Source organism: Chenopodium album, chromosome 1, assembly GCF_948465745.1.
Source record: "Chenopodium album chromosome 1, dcCheAlbu1.1, whole genome shotgun sequence".
In the NCBI taxonomy this organism is placed as follows: Eukaryota; Viridiplantae; Streptophyta; class Magnoliopsida; order Caryophyllales; family Amaranthaceae; genus Chenopodium; species Chenopodium album.
In genome coordinates, this window is record NC_137834.1 from 68260672 (window position 1) to 68279648 (window position 18977).

At 37.0% G+C, this 18977-nt stretch overlaps 1 protein-coding gene and 1 non-coding gene across 2 annotated transcripts; one reads left to right on the forward strand and one right to left on the reverse strand.

The window, feature by feature from the left end:
* Positions 1-7631: 7631 nt before the first annotated feature.
* On the reverse strand, positions 7632-7738 carry LOC145564882 (small nucleolar RNA R71). The gene has a single exon (XR_014094921.1). It is a non-coding gene; the product is annotated as a small nucleolar RNA R71 (small nucleolar RNA).
* A 10-nt stretch (positions 7739-7748) lies between these two features.
* LOC145634909 (uncharacterized) lies at positions 7749-11337 on the forward strand. The gene is made up of 4 exons (XM_081686246.1): positions 7749-9218; positions 9351-9528; positions 9647-9731; positions 11205-11337. Exons 1-4 carry the CDS (start codon positions 7749-7751, stop codon positions 11335-11337), a joined length of 1866 nt encoding a protein of 621 aa, XP_081542372.1.
* Positions 11338-18977: the final 7640 nt, after the last annotated feature.

The window sequence follows — 18977 nt, forward strand, 5'->3', positions numbered from 1 at the left end:
ATACGATTTTATCCTCCTGTACGGTTAAATTCTATCTGATTTTAAAAAAATATGATTAGCGCCTAGCGCCAGACATTAGCGCCTGGCTCTAAGCCTGGAGCCTGGCTCTAGCGTTAGCGCCTGACGCTAATTGCCAGCATTGGCGCTAATCGAGTTCTATTTGCGTCAAAACTTTGATTTGTTTTTTATATCTTTTTGGCTTATTTTCTCTATAAATAGCCTTCCAAAAAACCCGTTTTGAACAACCAGATCTAACATATGTAATCTACAATCTACAATCTACAACCTCCAATCTACAATCATCAACTTTCTCTCTAAGCTAAAGCTTCTCTCTCTCTTTTCTAAACTAGCCCTTTCTTACAAAATTCTGCATTCACAAGATCTAGAAACACCTAGCATTATTCAAAGTTGTCTTTGCCCTAGACGTGAAAGGTTTTAATTTCTGAGGGTTTGGTCCTAAATCTCTATTTCAATTATTTAATTTAATTGTTTTGATTATTATTTTCCTTGAAGTTACTAACACGTGTATTTTGTTATTAGAAAGAGGTACGAGGCATCCAAGTAAGTACTTTAATGGTTTAATTGATATTATGATATAGAAATCATGCTTAGGTTGTTATTTTGATTCCTAGTATCATGTTAGGATGTTTTCCTTAATTTGATGTTTAGGGTGACAACAATAAATTCCTAGTATCATGTCTAGGGTAACTTTAATGCCAAGTATGATTAAAAGTATGATGCCTTTTATGTTCTTCCTAATATTTATTATTGTTAGTAACATGTTAGGGTTAAAGTTTTGATCTTTATTGTTTAGTGACATGCTAGGGTTTGTTATTAATCTTGTTAGTATCATGCCTAGGATCTTTCTATTAATATTATGCTTTAACATGATTATTATAATTATGATTATGATTATAATTATAATTTATTGTTATTATGTTGCTTGATATTTATTGTTATTGCTTGATCACACCTTTTTATGGATGTTTAAAGGGAATTTGTACTTGTAATCACGCTTAATAAGATAATTAATAATCATGTTTAGGGTTAATTTGATTATAATTCAAATGATCGCCAATAATAGATTTATTTGTGCATTAAATTCAACCAACATAGATAAACAGGTTTAGGGTAAACCTATTGATTGCATGTTAGTCAGAAGGCGCACATGAATACGATCAGAATAAAGTAGAGGCCTCGAATTAGGGCAGGTTCAATCTCTTTTAGGTTGGATTTGTACCTTCATCCCCGCACTACCAGTCATGGTTCCAGACCTATTGGAGTTGACGATCTCTTGGATTGTTAAGGGGTGTAACCTTCACCTCGTGAACGGTTTACAAGTTCCTAAAACTTGTTGGCGACTCTTTCGCTCTATCTTTCTTCCCTTTGTGCGCCACCATATTTTAGTGTATGATCACAGTGGGGTTCAAGCTAGGGATATTGCTTGAAATATTCCCACGGTTTTTGGCGACTCCACTGGGGAGGATTTCTATTTTAATTCCTAAAATTTATTACGACAATGATTTAGAATGAGTGGATGAGACTCGAAAAGTTCTAAGTATTTCATGTGCGTAATTTTGATTAACATTATTGTCATATGCATAAAAAGATCTCATTGGAAAGACCATCCGTAATGAGTTAAAATATAGGATGTTTACACGTACGAAATTTGAGGAATATCTTTCACAACTAGAATTGAAATAACACTGCGCGAAACTGGAAAATTTTCTCGAGCACAGAAAGCTGCTGAGGCATGTAGGAACTAGCGTCAGCAAAAAAAGATTAGCGCCAGTATTTTGACTTTAGCGCCAGACGACAGCCTCTGTCGCTAGGCGCTAAAGCCAAAAGCTAGCGCTAGCCTCTGTTTGCTGGCGCCAAGTTCTTCCAATACCAAGCCAGAAATATGCGTTCTAATTTCGACCAGTTTTTAGCACTGTTTGCTCGATCCTACTTCCTGATTGAGTTTTTCTCACTTTTTCTGAAACCCATATGTGTTCTACATATGGACATATCCCCCTGGGAATTCATGCTCCATCTACCTTATTAAGCGCTCTGTGCGACAAAGGGTACATCCGAGAATGTTCAATTCACCAAACCATGGAAGCGAGTTTTTAAATTCGCGGTGTCCTATCCACTCGCGCCAACCCTTCACGGTAAGGCTTCCGCGCGGTGCATCCGGACAATTAACCATGGACCCTCTATTGACTAACCTATATCCCGAACTTTAGAGAACTAGAGCCATGGTTAGGTTACAAACTCATTGCATCATGATGTGTTTACTTGACTAATTGTGCATTATTGGTTTTGCATTCTCTATGTGTTTTTTCCTAACCATTTTTTTGACTTGTGTTAAGACAAAATAAACTGCTTAATGGCTAAAAAGACTTTGCTTAATTAATTAATTAACTAATTAATTTTGGTAATTAGAGTCTAATAATTTAATCAGAGTTGACTTAGTACGACTTTAGGCATACCCTGTAGAGTAATAATACCAAAAGCAGTTCCAGATCAATGTTCCAGCAGTGGCGCCGAGATTTGGACTACAGCGCCACTCTGTGGAGTGTAGTGCCTGGCAAAAGCTCTGTCGTCTGGCGCTACACTACACAGTGCGGCGCCATTCCTGTCGTTTTGGCGACAGTTTGGTATATTGCTCGAGTCATCACTTTGTGTCTAATTGAACAGTTTGTTAATCAATTCGATTATTTTTATTAATAATGATGCCTTGTTAAGTCATTAATCGAGTCTAGGCACTAAGTCCCATGGTCTTACACAAAAGTCAAAGCATTTCACTAACACTCACTAGTCTTAGAACACACTTTGAGTATATGTCACCATGACCATGTCATAGGTTCATGCATGAGTCAGTTTTTTCCGTCATTTGAGTTGGGGGTGCATTCCATTCCTAATTCTTCATATCCCTCCATCTACATCATCTTTCTTCACTTCCTCCATCCATTGCATGTTGAATAGAGTTTGATTCAAATAATTAACAATGAATATCCCCAAATTCCTTTTCCACAGTACTTGGTCGAGGAGAGAAGGGCGATTAATCAAGGACAACCTCTTTATTCAAGTCTTACTTTTTGATAAACCGATTCGTCAAAATAGGAAAGCTAAAAAGATAATGGCAACTCAAGAGGAAGTTAATGAACTTAGGAGTCAATTGACTGACGTGACTGAGGCGTTGAAGGCTTTAGCCCTCAAAATTGATGACCCTGTGAAGCAACAACAAATGAACCTTATGCAAGAAAGCTTGAGCAAGCTATCTAGTGACTATAAATTTCAGGACATTAGTTCACAAGGGGTATCGGTGGACAAGGAACTTTTTTCGCATAAGTTCAATGCCAACGACATCCCAAAATTCAAGGCAACAGATAACCCTTACTTTCATCTAAGAGCTTTTGAAACCATAATTAACATTAAGGGGATTGATAAGAAAGTCTTTCGTTCTTTGTTTACTTTATATCTTGATACCGTTTGTCAACAATGGTTCTTTTCCCTTGACAAAGAGAAAACCTCTTCTTGGGAGTCGACAACAAGCGCTTTCATAGATAGATATAAGTGCAACATTCAAGACGAAACAGACCACATACAACTTGAGATGTTAAAACAAAAAGAAAACGAAGGGTTCACTTCTTTCTTCAACGAATGGAGGGAAACTTCTGTTAATATGGTCAAGGTTCCTACCGAAAAAGAATCTGTGAGGATGTTTATCAAGAACCTTCAAGAAAAATATGCAAAGCACTTAAAATACTAACACAACTTGAATAATTTCAAGGCTGTGTATAATATAGGCATTGACATTGAAAATGACTTTCTGAAAGATAATAGTGCGAGAGGAAAGAAGAACGACCATCCTTCTTCTTCCTCTCCCATTAATGAAGTACATGCTACGAACGCCTCTAAATCACGAATCCAAAGGTCAAAAAGAGTGTTCACTCCACTTGGTATGAGTTATGAAACAGCTTTCGAGAAGCTACACCACAAAGGACTAGTCATGCCCATAGGGCCTATCAAAGATCCAGCTCCAGAAGCCAGGGCACCCAAATGGGATCCTAATAAACATTGCAAATATCACCAAGAAAAGGGTCATGATACTGAGGAGTGTTGGAAACTCAAAGAAGCTATTCAAGATCTGATTGATGACAATAAAACTTCTGAGATTCTAGCCATCGAAGAAGATCAAACATCCTTCGATCCTTCACTCCTTATCACACCTGTAGGTGAGCCCATGATCGAGACAGCTTATATAACCTTTCTTGATGAAGTGGCCATGAATGAGGAGGGTGAAAGTATTTTCATTAATAATACAAGGAAAGACTCGTCAAGTCTAAAAGAGGACGTTCGAAAACTGCAAGATGTCGTTTCCATGCTCTTGAATGTGGTAGAAGGACTAGCAAATCGGGTGATGGTTATCGAACAAAATTCTCACCAAGGATTTAATGAAGAACTCTATGATCCTAAGCCACGGGCAAAAAGGACCATTGAAGAATACACACAAATAGGAATGACTTACAATGAAGCTTTTGACTGTCTTCACGATCAAGGTCTCATTCACCCCATTGGTCCCAGTCAAGACCCTCCACCTGAAAAATAGTATCCTAATTGGGACCCAAATTCTTATTGCCAATACCATAGAGGTCGTGGTCACACCATCAAAGCATGTCTCGCCCTCAAAGATCGTGTTTAAGAACTCATTGATTCAAATCTCCTTCATGTTCCCTCGCGCGACAAGAAGGCCAAGATCAGTAACAATAACAACAGTGGCTGTAAAGGAAAGAAGAACGACTATCCTTCTTCTTCCGAAAACACCTACTCTAGTAACAATATTGGTACTTTCGACCTTAATGAAATCTTAGCCATGGATAATCGAGGATTTAGAAAGCAACTAAGAAAGGATTTCACCCCTATAGGAATTAGCTACGATGATGCTTTCGATCAACTCCATGCAAAGGGACTCATTACTCCTATTGGACCCATTCAAGATCCCCCACTTGAGAAGAGATTGCCTAGTTGGAACCCAAATGTACGCTGCAGGTACCATCAAGGTAGGGGTCATACTACTGAGAGTTGTTGGAAGCTAAAGGAAGCAATCCAATATTTGGTCGACAATAACGGGCTTCCAATACCTCCAGTCGGCAAGAACACCAAGGGATGATAATCTAAGGGGCAAGACGCAAGCTTCAACGACAAGATTTCATGATCTTTTTTCTATTTTTTATTTACCCTTTCCCCAATAAGTCTAGCATAGGCACCTTTTTATTCCCCTTAGATTTATTTGTAGGATCATTATTTCTTTTCCTTTAATAAAAATGAGCATTTATGTTCTTGCATATGATCATTTCATTACATTAAAAAAATATTAAAAAAAAATCCATGTAAAACTAAGCACAAGGTATACCAATGATTTAAGGCACCCCTTGTAGCCACATCATATTGCCTTTCACCTTTATAATTTACAATCCTTTCTTCATACACAACTTTGAGCCTCGTCTAACGATAGACCATTCATTTTTCTACCCATATCTACCTAACTTTGGGATGAGATGGTGATAAGTCGTATATTGAGCGTGTTTTTAGAGTACATTTAGGTAGTTTTCAAGCTTAGATTAATTGTTCATAGCTTATTTTAGCTTGTTTTGATTTGGTTGTGATCATGTTGTGCTTTTATGGGTAGTTTTGTTGTTTTTGATGTATTTCAGGATGAACGAGACTAATTTGGATGGTCACAAGAGTTTGTTAAGATGGAAGAGTGATGATACCCGTGCCCGCCCTAGCAGGGCAACATTGCCCTGGCAGCCAGGGCAAAGGAAGGAGAAGAGAAGAGCAAAGTAGTACATAGATGTATCTTACCCCCATCGCCCTAGAGGGCAACATTGCCCTGGCGGCCAGGGCGAAGAAAAAAGAAGTGAAGAATTCAACTCCTATCCGCCCGGACCGGGCGGCATTGCCCTGGCAGACCGGGCGGGCAGAGTATTGTGCGAGGAGGCGAGTTTGTGTGTCGCGCCCGACCGGGCGGAGTTTCGCGAAGCCCATTTTCTTATTTCTCGGGATTTCTTAATTAAGGGATATAAATACCCATTGTAAACCCCGATCAAATATACCTAGTTATTATTTTCTATCTTTAAAACCTTCATTAGAACCCTAATATTCTCTCTAGATCTAGATTAATTTGCACTTTCAAGTATTGATCTTTGTTCATCAACAATTGGTACTTTTCTTAATTCAAGCAATTGGTATTCATCTTTATTTCTTCTTTTACTTTTAATTACTTATTAATCATGTTTTCTTCATTGATTTTTCTTTTTGCTTTCATTAATATGTGTGAGTAGTTTCTTTATTCCAAGATCTAGCGGAACCCGAATATGATTAATGCATGATTTAATTATTTAAATTCTCTAATAATAATTGTAATTGATATGCTTAATTGATTGTGCTTATGCCAATATTAGATTAGGGATAATTGGTATTTTTATTAATCCTTTGTTTTAATCGCAACGGGAGTTGGGTTTTGACGGATTTGAATAAATCAATTAAGGGTTTGAAGTTCATCACGGGAGTAGTTGAATGGATGATTAGGAAGTTAAAGTAATGTTCTTAAGGTCTTTAATTTACATGATTCCACGGAAGTAGGCTTGATTGTGATTAAAGAAGCCATTGATAACTCGGGAGAGACCATTGGTATTATTCATGGATCACTTTTCCTCATTAATCAATTGAATTATGTGTTAGGGGTAGAACGACTATTGCATTAATTGTATTCGTGGTGATGCTTGATCTTGGATGTTTTTAGCATTGATTTGTCATATTACTTAGATTTAATCATTTTAATTAGTTATTTAGTTATTGATTCTCACTTTTTTGAATTGTTTACTTGCTTAGTAATTGCTTGAGTCTATTTAATTAGTTGAATCATAGTCTCTTGGGATCCGACCCTTGCTTCCTGTCTACATAGTAGTGGTCTAGTTAGGTTTATTTTTGTTAGGTACGCGACACGCCTATCAAATTTTGGCGCCGTTGCCGGGGACTAACGGTTTCATTCTAGTTATTTGTGATTTGTTTTAATAAGCATATATTTTGTTGCTTCGGCTATTGTTCCTTGTGTCTTTGATCTCCCGTTTTAGTTTCTTTGTTGCATGCAAACTCGAAGTTCAGGTTCAGATGATTTAACACCTTTTGATTATGAGATCGAAGCTACTGCAAGAAGACAAAGAGGTAGAAGAAGGAGAAATCGAAAAATAAGAAACATGGTCGACCAAGGAAAAAAATCTCTTTTGGAGTATGGTATTCCGGATACAACAACCGGATTTCTCTCCAGTATTGTTAGACCACCTGTCACCGCTTAGAGTTTTGAGTTGAAGCCTCAATTTATACAGTTCATCTCCAATGATTCTTTTGCGGGCTCATCAAATGATTGCCCTGTGACTCACATTGATAGTTTCTTGGAGAAGTGTGACACTATGAAGCTCAACGGTGTCACTGATGATGCTATTAGACTACGCCTTTTCCCTTTTTAACTATGGGATAAGGCAAGGGAGTGGCTACAAGATGAAGGTATTGGTTCCTTTCATACGTGGGACAAGCTTGCTAAGGCCTTCCTAGTAAAATTCTTGGGGCAAGAGAAAACCGCAAAATTAAGGAACGAGCTATCTACCTTCCATCAATCTAATGACGAGTCGTTATATGAGGCATGGAGAAGGTTTAAGCGATTGTAGAGACAATGCCCTCACCATGGTATTCTAGAATGGATGTTGATCAAAACATTCTATAATGGTTTGACCCATGAGTTTCGCATATATATTGATGCTGCGTCTGGAGGTTCTATCATGACAAAGAACCCAACCGATGCAAAGGATTTGATTGAGAAGATGGCGGCTAATGATAATTACCATCCAAGGGGACGAAATGCTATCAACACAGGTAATAAACATGATGTTGATGCTCTAACCATGTTGACTAGTTCTGTGCAGGCATTAACTCATAAGGTCAATCAAATCCAAGCTGAGTCCCCTCGACCCTCGATGGAAACTTGTCAGATGTGTGGATTGCAAGGCCATACTGCACGGGAGTGTCAACCTAATTATGATGGAATGAAGATTGAGCAAGCTAATGCTTTTTATACCACAACCTCCACAAGGCCATTTGATGAAGCGTGGAGAAATCATCAAGGGCTCTCATATATGAACAATCAGGCTCAAGTGAATCCTCAAACACCACCTACTTTTCAATCAAGGGCACCTTTCAATCATCAATCCACACAACTCCCACCACCCCAAACCTCAAAATTTGATCTTGAATCAATTATGAAGGCTTTTACTACCTCCCAAATTCAACAACAAGAGCTTATATCAAGGCAATTTGAGCTACAAGCAAAGCAAAATGAGTACTTCGAAAACTCAATCCAATTGCTCACCGCTCAAAATAAGAGGATAGAGACTCATATTTCTCAACTTTCACAGCAAGTGAGTCATCTAACAACTCTTCAAGATCAAGCAAAAGTCCAAACGAAACAATGCAATGCAGTTTTTGTGAAGAGAGATGGATTGACTACGGGGGGATTAGAGGAGAAAGTGTGCAATCTTGAGTCGAAAACTGAAATACGCGAGAATGAAGGTCCCAAATATGTTGCTCCACAAGCCTATGAGGAACTGATGCCTTTCCCGCAAAGGTTATCAAAAGCTGTGCTCGATAAGCATTTTGGGAAATATTCTGAGACTCTTAAGAAGGTATATGCTACCATTCCTTTTTCAGATCTTATGATTCAAATGCCTCAATTTGCAAAATTTGTGAAAGGAATTCTAGATCATAATCATAATAATAAGGAATTAGAAAATTTGGTAGTGAAGAAGCATGGCTCTGATATTTTACATGAGAACCTACCACCTAAATTGCATGATCCTGGTAGTTTTACTATTCCTTGCAAGATAAACGAAACAACTTTTGATAGGGTCTTGTGTGATTTAGGTGCAAGTGTTAACTTAATGCCTTCTTTAGTGTATGACAAATTAGGTTTGAAAAACCTTAAACCCTCTCCTATATCTCTTTATATGGCTGATAGAACTGTTAGACTCCCTAAGGGTGTAGTTGAAGATGTATTAGTTGGGATTGGTGAACTTGTTTTTCCTATTGACTTTGTTGTGGTGGATATGAAAGAAGACCATAAGATCCTACTCATCTTTGGTCGCCCTTTTCTTGCTACAAGTCAAGCTTTAATAGATGTTCCTAGAGGACAAGTGACCATTAGAGCTCGGGATAAACAAGTTGTGTTTAAGCTTTTCAATGACCATAATTTTACTTTTGATGGTGGTACTTGTTTGAGAATCGATGCTACTAACCTTTTGGTTGATAAGTGTATTTCTAATAGAAATCCTGTGAGCAAAAAGGACAATATTCCACCACATGATGGGTTTAGTTACATGAAGGTCAATTCGAATACAAAGCACATCAACTCTAATTTGAAGGAGTCGTTTGGAGGTGGATATATTGATGAGAAATACCACAGAGTATCTTCTCCGTGTGGTGACCCAGGTTGAGCTACTAAAGAGGGGTCGAGCTAAAGACCTTAAACAAGCGCTAAATGGGAGGCAACCCATTTCCTTTTTTGTTTTATTTTCCTTTTAGTTTCTTTTTTGTTTTATTTTCTTAGGTATGATCTCTCCTCTTCCAGTAGGGCCTAGTTTTCTTTTTCCCTTGCCTGTTCTTATTCGATATATGTTCACATTGAGGACAATGTGAAGTTTAGCTTGGGGGAGGGATTACTTTCTGCTTTGGGTTCTTTATACGACTATGCCTCGATGATGTTATGTAATATATGTGTGATTTTAAAAATTGAAAAAACTTGTTTTTGAAAACCCATTCACTGATTGATTTGGAATTGAACTTGTTTGTGGCTAGAAGGGTCTCCCCGCTCGACCAATATGGATAGCTTGAGTACCTATGTGAGACTTTTGAGCCATTTTTGACCGATACATCTTATTTCAGCCATTCTTTTTTCATGTGTGTTAGATTTTCCTTCATGTAATTTGATTCTTGGATTTGCTTTGCGATTATTTGAGACTTATGATGCAATATGGAAGAGTTATTGAAGTTCCTTTTAGATAATTTGATCCAAAACTTCTTAGGTGTTTGATGCTTATTCTATTTTCGTTTTATTTTACATTAACTCTTAGGATGAACCAATTTGAGCCATGATTCCCCTTCTTTGACGCCTTACATTTTATGCCTTAGAGCCTTTTTGTAGGTTTATTTGATGGAGAATCAATGTATTATTTATGCCCTGTTGAGTTTTGTTTGGAAAATAAAAGAGAAAAAAAAAGAAGTTAGAAAAAAAAAAGAGCAAAAATGAAAAAATTCAAAAAAAATAAGTTTGTGTATGCTCTAAGTTTCAAAGAAAAAAAAATTGAAAAAAATGAGAAAATGAGAATGAATAAAAAAAAAGCAATGTTTGTCATGGAAATTTATGTTGTCTTGTGAATAAAAGTGAGAATCAGGGCATGCTTATATGTTGTGCGGAGGATATAAGGTTGGTTTGAACCCGACATTTGGCTATGTAGTGGGATTAAGATTTTGTTATTTTTGAGCACCACATTCCCAAATGACATCGTCTAACCCCATATAACCAAGCCTACCCTTATTTAGGATCTCATGGCTTCCGTACTTGCATCATCGCATTACAAGTGGAGAAAATCTATGAGCAAATCTAAAGAGGACAATTGCATGAAGTCGACGTGCATAATTGCAATTAGGATGAGTGATTTCTTATTCTAACCCTTATAAACACATGAGTGGCTTATTTGTTTTATTTGCACAACTAAAGTGAGATGCTATTCATATATGACTGAGTTGGTTAGGGGAGATGTGTGGAAAGGTTGGTTGTCAATTCCGAATGCTTGAAGTTTATGGTGGTTTTATAATCACTAACTTTCATTTCTTGTTTTTCCACTTGGTTTTAATTAGTTCGCACATATATTCTTGCTTGAGGGACCATCCTACTCTTCTTGTGTTCTATGTTTCAATGCTTGAGGACAAGCATTGGTCAAGCTTGGGGGAGTTTGATAAGTCGTATATTGAGTGTGTTTTTAGAGTTCATTTAGGTAGTTTTCAAGCTTAGATTAATTGTTCATAGCTTATTTTAGCTTGTTTTGATTTGGTTGTGATCATGTTGTGCTTTTATGGGTAGTTTCGTTATTTTTGATGTATTTCAGGATGAACGAGACTAATTTAGATGGTCACAAGAGTTTGTTAGGATGGAAGAGTGATGATACCCGTATCCGCCCTAGCAGGGCAACATTGCCCAGGCAGCCAGGGCAAAAGAAGGAGAATAGAAGAGCAAAGTAGTACATAGATGTATCTTACCCCCATCGCCCTGGAGGGCAACATTGCCCTGGCGGCCAGGGCGAAGAAAAAAGAAGTGAAGAATTCAACTCCTATCCGCCCGGACCGGGCGGCATTGCCCTGGCAGACCGGGCGGGCAGAGTATTGTGCGAGGAGGCGAGTTTGTGTGTCGCGCCCGACCGGGCGGCTTTGCCCGGTCTAAACGGGCGGATTTTCGCGAAGCCCGTTTTCTTATTTCTCGGGATTTCTTAATTAAGGGATATAAATACCCATTGTAAACCCCGATTAAATATACTTAGTTATTATTTTCTAGCTTTAAAACTTTCATTAGAACCCTAATATTCTCTCTAGATCTAGATTAATTTGCACTTTCAAGTTTTGATCTTTGTTCATCAACAATTGGTACTTTTCTTCATTCAAGCAATTGGTATTCATCTTTATTTCTTCTTTTACTTTTAATTACTTATTAATCATGTTTTCTTCATTGATTATTGTTTTTGCTTTCTTTAATATGTGTGAGTAGTTTCTTTATTCCAAGATCTAGCGGAACCCGAATATGATTAATGCATGATTTAATTATTTAAATTCTCTAATAATAATTGTAATTGATATGCTTAATTGATTGTGCTTATGCCAATACTAGATTAGGGATAATTGGTATTGTTATTAATCCTTTGTTTTAATCGCAACGGGAGTTGGGTTTTGACGGATTTTGTTGATGTTTAAAGGTTTTGATGATGAGGAACTTAAGTTACAGCAAACTCATCTCATAAAGACTTTTCAAGTGTTTGTGCAGCCTAGGTGAAATTGATCTTGGAGATGGAAGAAGTAACTAAAGCTGAGAAGACTTGAAGGAGTTCTTTATCAAGAAAGTTATTCAATATAAAAGAAGAGTTCCCTAACAGGAACTGAGTTCCCTCATAGGAACCTTCCTTCACAGGAACTTGAAGATTGCTGACTAAGATCTTTGGAGGAACTTAGTAAGCATGGAGTCCAAGTAAACCTACCAGAACAAGAGTACAGCGCAGCAATGTTTTAGTTAAGATTTTATCTTCTAGATTCATTGTTAAATATGTTAAGTAGGATATGCATGAAACTTATTAGAAGCGTGGCAGTTAGCTTGGCAAATAAATTAAAATCGGAAAAGATAAAAGATAGAAATCGGAAAAAGATTTTCTTTAAATATTTATCTTTTAAAATCAGTTTGTTAAAAAGATATTATGCTTTTTAATTCAATATTTCTATCTTATTTTCTGAAAAGATTTTCTTCAAAGGATTTAATTAAAAAACCGTGTTTTAAGATAAGTTAAGTTTTACTTATTTATCTTTATGTAAACCTACTGTTTATACAGGTAATACTCGTATAAATAGTAGAGAATAATATGAGCCTAGGTTTTTGTGAGTTTTATGCGTGAAGAATTTACAGAGCGATAGTCGTGTAAGTTTGCCAAGCTTATTATACTGTCATATTAGTTTCGGGTTTCATGCATAGCTTGCCTATCATATACTAGGTGTTAATTCTTGTATTTGGTTTCGGGTTTATTAGGGTGAGAGTATTTTTATCATTGCATACAGAGAGAGCTTCTGGTAAGAAGAGGGAAGATCTGTACTTAGGGAGTACGAGTGAGTTTGAGTGTGGGACTCAAACTGGGTAGAACAAGGTGTTGTTCTGTAGCAAGTTCATTCTGGAACTTGAGAGTAGAGGCTGAATTATAATAGGTTGTAACTTGGTGTTTGCCCTATTATAGTGGAATTATTTGTGTTTGAAATCCCTAAGGTAGGGTCGAGGTTTTACTTCTAGTTGGGCACTAGAAGGTTTCCTCGTAAAATCTGTGTGCATCGCAAGTTCCTATTTTGTTCTGTTTTATATTTGCAAAATTATTATTTAGGAACTCACCTACAATTCACCCCCCCCCCTCTTGTAGTGTTCATCTCAATTAACAGATTTGAATAAATCAATTAAGGGTTTGAAGTTCATCACGGGAGTAGTTGAATGGATGATTAGGAAGTTAAAGTAATGTTCTTAAGGTCTTTAATTTACATGATTCCACGGAAGTAGGCTTGATTGTGATTAAAGAAGCCATTGATAACTCGGGAGAGACCATTGGTATTATTCATGGATCACTTTTCCTCATTAATCAATTGAATTATGTGTTAGGGGTAGAACGACTATTGCATTAATTGTATTCGTGGTGATGCTTGATCTTGGATGTTTTTAGCATTGATTTGTCATATTACTTAGATTTAATCGTTTTAATTAGTTCTTTAGTTATTGATTCTCACTTATTTGAATTGTTTACTTGCTTAGTAATTGCTTGAGTCTATTTAATTAGTTGAATCATAGTCTCTTGGGATCCGACCCTTTCTTGCCCGTCTACATAGTAGTGGTCTAGTTAGGTTTATTTTTGTTAGGTACGCGACACGCCTATCAGATGGTGTGTAACCTATGCAATTACAAAAAGCTTGAGTGATTTCAAAAGATTTAAATAGCAAAATATAAATAAAATAAGAAAAAAAATAAATAAAAGTGTACAAAAAGGGCAAGTGTTCCAATGTCTTTGACATGAACATGTCTTTGACATGAACATGTCTTTGATATGAACACGTCTCAGATTGCGTCTCTTATCGAGTGCTCGGTACCGTGCCTGAGAAACATGAATGCCAAGTGAGTGATAGACCGCATGATCGGGATTGCCCACACTTATAAAAATAAAAATAAAAATAAATGCTAAAGCATAAAAAAAAAAAAAAAAAAAAAAAAAAAAAAAAAAGAGGAGAAAAGAGAGCTAAAAAGAGAAGCAAGCCTCAAGCACAAAAATATATCAAAAGCAAAGTTGCACACCTTGGGGGCTTATCTAGGGTCTTGAGCTTTTTATCCCCTTCTTCTTCAACCTTTATCCTAACCACGTTACAACCCTTAAAAAGACCTTTTTGAGGTATACACACACTTGTGCGAGGTTCGGCTAGAGCTACGTTCGGCCTGATTCCTAACGGATATGTAGGCAACCTCACATCGAGGTGCGGCCGTAATAAAAATGCGTTCATATTCACATTCACACACTTACACCATGATCATATCAAGGGATCTCCAATGCTCATCCCTATCTACTTAGAGCTAGACTTGGGGGCTTGATCCTTACATCATTAGCTTACCTAGCCTAAAGAGTCGCCATCATTTGACTCTTCTTGAAATAATATTTTCCCACACACTTAGCCCTTGCAGCCTAACTTTAGTGTCACTTTCACACACTGCACAGATACATGGCCAAATATACTTTCCCTTAGGAACCCTTTGTCATGAAATCTTAACACAACGTTGAAGCATGTATTGTCATATCAAAATCACTCATCAATCATAATCATCATTACATCGAAGTATGAAGTGCTTAGCCTCCGTGCCTAAGTTACCAAAATACTTTCATTATTGAGTCAACTAGGATAGTCTAAGATGTTACAATCCTTGTACTGTGAGAAACAACATTTGACTAAGCTCATTATTCAACATGCACCTTCAAAAACTTCACTTTGATTCTTTTTCGTGTCTTTCTTTTTTGGGAGAAAGTCGGTACCCTCCACAAAAATGACGGAAATTTTTTTTCTTTTTTTCATTTTCGAGTCGCACAATCATAATACAATGCACACACGGGTCATGAGTCACACGTGTCATTTCACTTCGAGTCGAGTCAACCACGAGTCAATCACAGCGAGTCAAGTTTATACCTTGAGTCGTGTCAAGTCAATGAGTCAAGCGACATTAAACCTTATGTCAACCCTAAAATAATTAAAGAGATTAGCAAAGTCCTATAGTCAAATATAAATACAGGTGTATCCCAGCGGCAGCTAGAGCAGAATAGGAAAGACCCGACTCCAGCGCCAGACGACAACATCTAGCCTTTGGCAACAGATTTCAGCGCCTTGCGCTAGATTTCAGAGTCTGGAGACAGAGCCAAATCGCGGCGCCAGAGGCATTGCGGCAGCGACAAAACACTTAACCACTCAGAGCAGTTATTTTAACCTCTTTCAGCAATTTCGGGTTCCTTGGTACGCCAGTTAGCCCTTATAAGCAATTTAACATGATTAAGTAGGCGGCTTGATTACAATCGCAATAAGTGATCGACCTAAAGAAAGATCGTCTGACTTAGCTTATAGCGCCTAAAACATTGGCTCATCGCAAGGCACCGACATACTGGTTCACAAGAAGCAAAAGCGCCGACGTACTGGCAGAGCGGAAGCAAAGTTCAAGCGAGCTTTAAAGATCGACAAGCGTTGGTCTTCGGAAGTTTTCTCGGAATATTATCGCAACGAACATTCAAGTATTAGAGCTCTATTATTCAGAGACGTGTGGACATATCATCAAAGCTCTATTGTTCAGAGACGGGTGGACATATCATCAAAGCTCTATTGTTCAGAGACGCATGGATATATCATCAAAGCCCTATTGTTCAGAGACGCGTAGACATATTATCAAGCTCTTTTGCTTAGAGACGCGTGGGCATCCTATTATCGAGCTCTTTTGCTCAAAGACGCGTGGGCATCCTATTATCAAGCTCTTTGTTCAAAGACGCGTGGTGTAGGGAATATTTCAAGCGTTAATCCACTAGCTTGAACCCCACTGTGATCATACATTAAAGTACGGTGGCGTCCAAAAGGGAAGAAGATAGAGCAAAAGAGTCGCCAACAAGTTTTTTAGGAACTTGTAAGCCATTCACGAGGTGAAGGTTACACCCCTTAACGATCCAAGAGATCGTTAACTCCATAAGGTCTTGAACCAAATAGGGTTCGGGGATGAAGGTATAAATCCAACCTAAAAGAGATTGAACCTGCCCTAATAATAGGCCTCTACTTTATTCTGATCGTATTCATGTGCGCTTTCTGACTAACATGCAATCGATAGGATTAACCCTAAACCTGTTTATCTATGTTGGTTGAATATTAATGCACAAATAAATCTATTATTGGCGATCACTTGAATTATAATCATATTAACCCTAAACAAGATTATTAATATCTTATTAAGAGTGATTACAAGTACCAAATTCCCTTTAAACATGCATAAAAGGTGTGATCAAGCAATAACAAAAAACAAGCAACATCAAAGATATCATCATAATAATAATCATAATCATGATAATAATAATTACAATCATAAAATTATAATCATAATCAAAACAATTATAAAAATAACCATGAATCATGTTAAGGCATAATAATAGCAAGATCCTAGGCATGATACTGTAGACACCCATTTGTGTCTCCCCAAAACCAAACCCGGTGATGAGTGCCTTTCACGTCGAATCATAATCGAATGAAACGAAAGTGTGAAAAGGTCTAGTGTTGCGGAAAGTTTTATTTCTTTTTCTCTTCTCTCTGTTTTTGAAAACTTTATTTTAAGAAAACAACCAATCCAGTTTGTTTGGTCCATGATATGGGTCCAATAGTGGTGTAGTTGGATGGGGCTTGCAAAGACCTTTCCAACGATATATTATAAGTCCAATTCCGATGAATATTGAGGAATTTATGGCCAATTTACTAAACTGGGCCTGGTTTGAGTTTTAAGTGCGGCCTAATGATCTAGGGGAGGGCCTAATATAATTTATCATTCCTAATGTAATTAGGAATGGTTTTTAGTCTTCTAGAACATTCTGGAAGGTCTTATCATTCTTAATTCAATTAGGACTCTTCAGAGTTTTAATCAGATCAAATAGCATTTTCGATTGGAATTATATTATTTTATCTTCCAGTACGGGAATTTTATCAGAATTTCGAAAATGCGTTAAAAGCCGGTTTGGCGTCCAACCCTAGGCCTTGGCGCCTGGAATCAGGATTAGCGCCAGACGCCAGCCATTGGCGCCTGGCGCTAGCCACTGGTCCTGGCGCCAATGAGCCAGGGCTGGCGCCAAGGTGATTTTGTGGTCTTCAGACTCTGTTTTGATAAATTATCTTTTTTGGATGATTTTCTCTATAAATGTCGTATCAAAAACTCCGTTTTGATACACGGATTATCGATATTCATTGACCAACTCTCATCAAGATTTTCTTGATTATTCTCTCTCTCTCTCTCTTTCTAAACTAGCCTTTTCTCAAATACAAAATTCCGCATTCGCAAGATCTTGATACACTTAGCCATATTCGAAGTTGCCTTCGCCCTAGACGTGAAAGGTTTTAATTTCTGAGGGTTTGGTCCCAAATCTCTATTTCAATTATTTAATTTAATTGCTTTGATTATTATTTTCCTTGAAGTTACTAATGTGTGTATTTTGTTATTAGAAAGAGGTACGAGGCATCCAAGTAAGTACTTTAATGGTTTAATTGATATTATGATATAGAAATCATGCTTAGATTGTTATTTTGATTCCTAGTATCATGTCTAGGGTAACTTTAATATTAAGTATGATTAAAAGTATGATGCCTTTTATTCTCTTCCTAATATTTATGATTGTTAGTATCATGTTAGGGCTAAAGATTTGATTTTTATTGCTTAGTGAGATGTTAGGGTTTGTTATTAATCTTGTTAGTATCATGCCTAGGATCTTGCTATGTTTTAACATGATTATTATTATTATCATGATTATTATTATGTTGCTTGATACATTATTATTGTTATTGCTTGATCACACCTTTTATTGCATGTTTAAAGGGAATTGGTACTTGCAACCACACTTAATAAGATAATTAATAATCTTGTTAGGGTTAATTGTGATTATTATTTCAAGTGATCGCCAATAATAGTTTGTTTGTGCATTAATATTCAACCAACATAGATTGAACAGGTTTAGGGTTAATCCTATTGATTGCATGTTAGTCAGAAAGCGCACATGAATACGAGCAGAATAAAGTAGAGGCCTATTATTAGGGCAGGTTCAATCTCTTTTAGGTTGGATTTGTACCATCATCCCTGAACCCTTATTTGGTTCATGACCTTATGGAGTTGACGATCTCTTGGATCATTAAGGGGTGTAACCTTCACCTCGTGATGGTTTACAAGTTCCTTAAAAACTTGTTGGCGACTCTTTTGCTCTATCTTCTTCCCTTTTGGACGCCACCGTACTTTAGTGTATGATCACAGTGGGGTTCAAACTAGTGGGATTTTAAAGGCTTGAAATTATTCCCTACAGATACTAACAAAATTAATAACAAACCCTAGCATGTCACTAGCTAAACAATAAAAATCATATACTTAACCCTAACATGATACTAACAATCATAAATATTAGGAAGAACATAAAAGGCATCATAACAATCTTACTTAGTATTAAAGTTACCCTAGACATGATACTAGGAATATCATAATAACAACCTAAACATGAACTCTATATCATAATATCAATAAAAACCATTAAAGTACTTACTTTGATGCCTCGTACCTCTTTCTAACAACAAAATACACACGTTAGTAACTTCAATGAAAATAATAAAACAAAACAATTAAATCAAATAGTGGAAAGAGAGATTTGGGACCAAACCCTCAGAAATTAAACCTTTCACGTCTAGGGCGAAGGCAATTAACTTCGAATATGGCTAGGTGTATCTAAGTCTAATGAATGCGGAATTTTTATATTTGAGAGAAGGCTAGTTTAGAAAAGAGAGAGAGAGAGAGAGAGAGAGAGAGAGAGAGTAAGAAAATATTGATGAGAGTTGGTAGA